General features: G+C 40.9%; 1 protein-coding gene across 1 annotated transcript in view; it reads right to left on the reverse strand.

The window, feature by feature from the left end:
• Positions 1-1102: 1102 nt before the first annotated feature.
• cdc27 (cell division cycle 27) overlaps positions 1103-1729 on the reverse strand; it is a gene marked incomplete in the record, with an annotated part of 21724 nt that continues 21097 nt past the window's right edge. The window contains 1 exon segment of the mRNA XM_014023172.1: positions 1103-1399. Within this exon segment, the coding sequence (XP_013878626.1) occupies positions 1311-1399 (89 nt within the window).

Below are 1729 nucleotides of genomic sequence, written 5' to 3' on the forward strand. Positions count from 1 at the left end.
AATAACAAGCTGGAATGAAAACAAGCAAAAAGGAAATAAAAGTAACAACTTTCTACTTCTTGTCTTTTTTAAAAATGTAAGTAGTATACGTAAAACGTAGGCTGAAATATAATTACTCAAGCAAAGTACAGATACCCAAAAATCCTACTTAAGTACAGTAAAGAAGTATTTGTWCTTAGTTACTTTACAACTCTGACTAGCAGCTGTTTGGTAATCACTTTGGATCTACAATTTTATTTTCTGTGAATCTATGGGTTCTAAAAGTCAAACAYCAAATATTAAACAATTGAAGTATTTAAGCGAATAAATAAAGAAATTGGATCATAGATGAAAGTGTTTGTGACATSAAATTTTATAAAAATATGAATGCATTTTTGAAAAAAATATCATTGGTAACAAATTGTAAAAAAGATTTTATGCTGCTGAGACGAACAGTTTGAGATATTCTCGTGAAATAACAGGAAGTGATGTCAAAGAGGAATGTCTGAACGTGAACAGAACGTTGCTACAAAGACAACACACTGTAGAGAAGAATCTGATGTTTATGATTTTTATCACTATCATAGAGRAATGAGAAAAAAAAGAGTTCAAATCATGTTTCAGTGAACAAAACCCAGGGAGTTTTCTTTCTCAAAGGTTCCCTTTTGATGTCACTTCCTGTTTTACTTCAGGTGAGCCAAGTTCAGAAGAAAATATGCCGTTATGTGACATAAAGGCTAACATCGTGTATTATGCCAAGTTTCTTAAATATAAAGATGTTTTCTTCGACTTGTTGTACTTCATGGATTTGCATGTCACAGGCACTTTMAAGTTCTCACATTAGAAACGGTTCTCCTGTGAACAAACGGTGARTAAATGGTGACCCCACACGTCCAAGCACGGACACTTGAATTCTACTCACCTCAGAAGAACCACAGGTGAGCTCCTTGTTCTGGAGCAAACTGCTTGGGGCGGGGCTTAATGAGGTAAGAAGAGGAACAGGAAGTCATGTGACAGATTTTCTGTGTTCAGGTTCATCCAGAAACACGTTAAGTTTAAGCTGACAAAAGAAAAAAGGCAGCAGTTTGTGAAGTTTACAAGTTTTTATTGGTTTATTTCTGGGAGGACAAAACAAACAAAATAAAAAGAACAATAAAAAAAAAACAGCTGTGATGTCAGAAGGTGAGGGGGCGGGGCTTAAGATCAGCAGCAGTCCGTTTCAGCCAGTCAGGGGATAAAAGGGGAGGGGCTGGGTGGAGCTAAACTCAACATTTCTCCATCAGCATATTGCCTAGCAACGGAAATCCTGGGGGCAAAGACAAGGGGCGGGGCTAAAGGACATCGTCGCTCTCAGCCGTGTGGAGCTGCGTGTCGTCGGCGTCCGTCATAATGCTGCTGTCCTGACTGTCCACCTCTGCTGCTGAGGAGACATGAGACAGGTGAGAGACAGGTGAGAGTCAGGTGAGAGACAGGTGAGAGACAGGTGAGTGAAATGTGAGAGTCAGGTGAGAGACAGGTGAGTGAAATGTGAGAGACAGGTGAGTAAAATTTGAGAGATAGGTGAGTGACAGGTGAGAGACAGGTGAGAGACAGGTGAGAGACAGGTGGGGGACAGGTGAGAGACAGGTGAGAGACAGTTGAGTGAAATGTGAGAGACAGGTGAGAGACAGGTGAGGGACAGATGAGGGACAGGTGGGGGACAGGTGAGAGACAGGTGAGAGACAGGTGAGAGACAAGTGAGAGACAGGTG

Source organism: Austrofundulus limnaeus, unplaced genomic scaffold (assembly GCF_001266775.1).
Source record: "Austrofundulus limnaeus strain Quisiro unplaced genomic scaffold, Austrofundulus_limnaeus-1.0 Scaffold358, whole genome shotgun sequence".
NCBI lineage: Eukaryota > Metazoa > Chordata > Actinopteri > Cyprinodontiformes > Rivulidae > Austrofundulus > Austrofundulus limnaeus.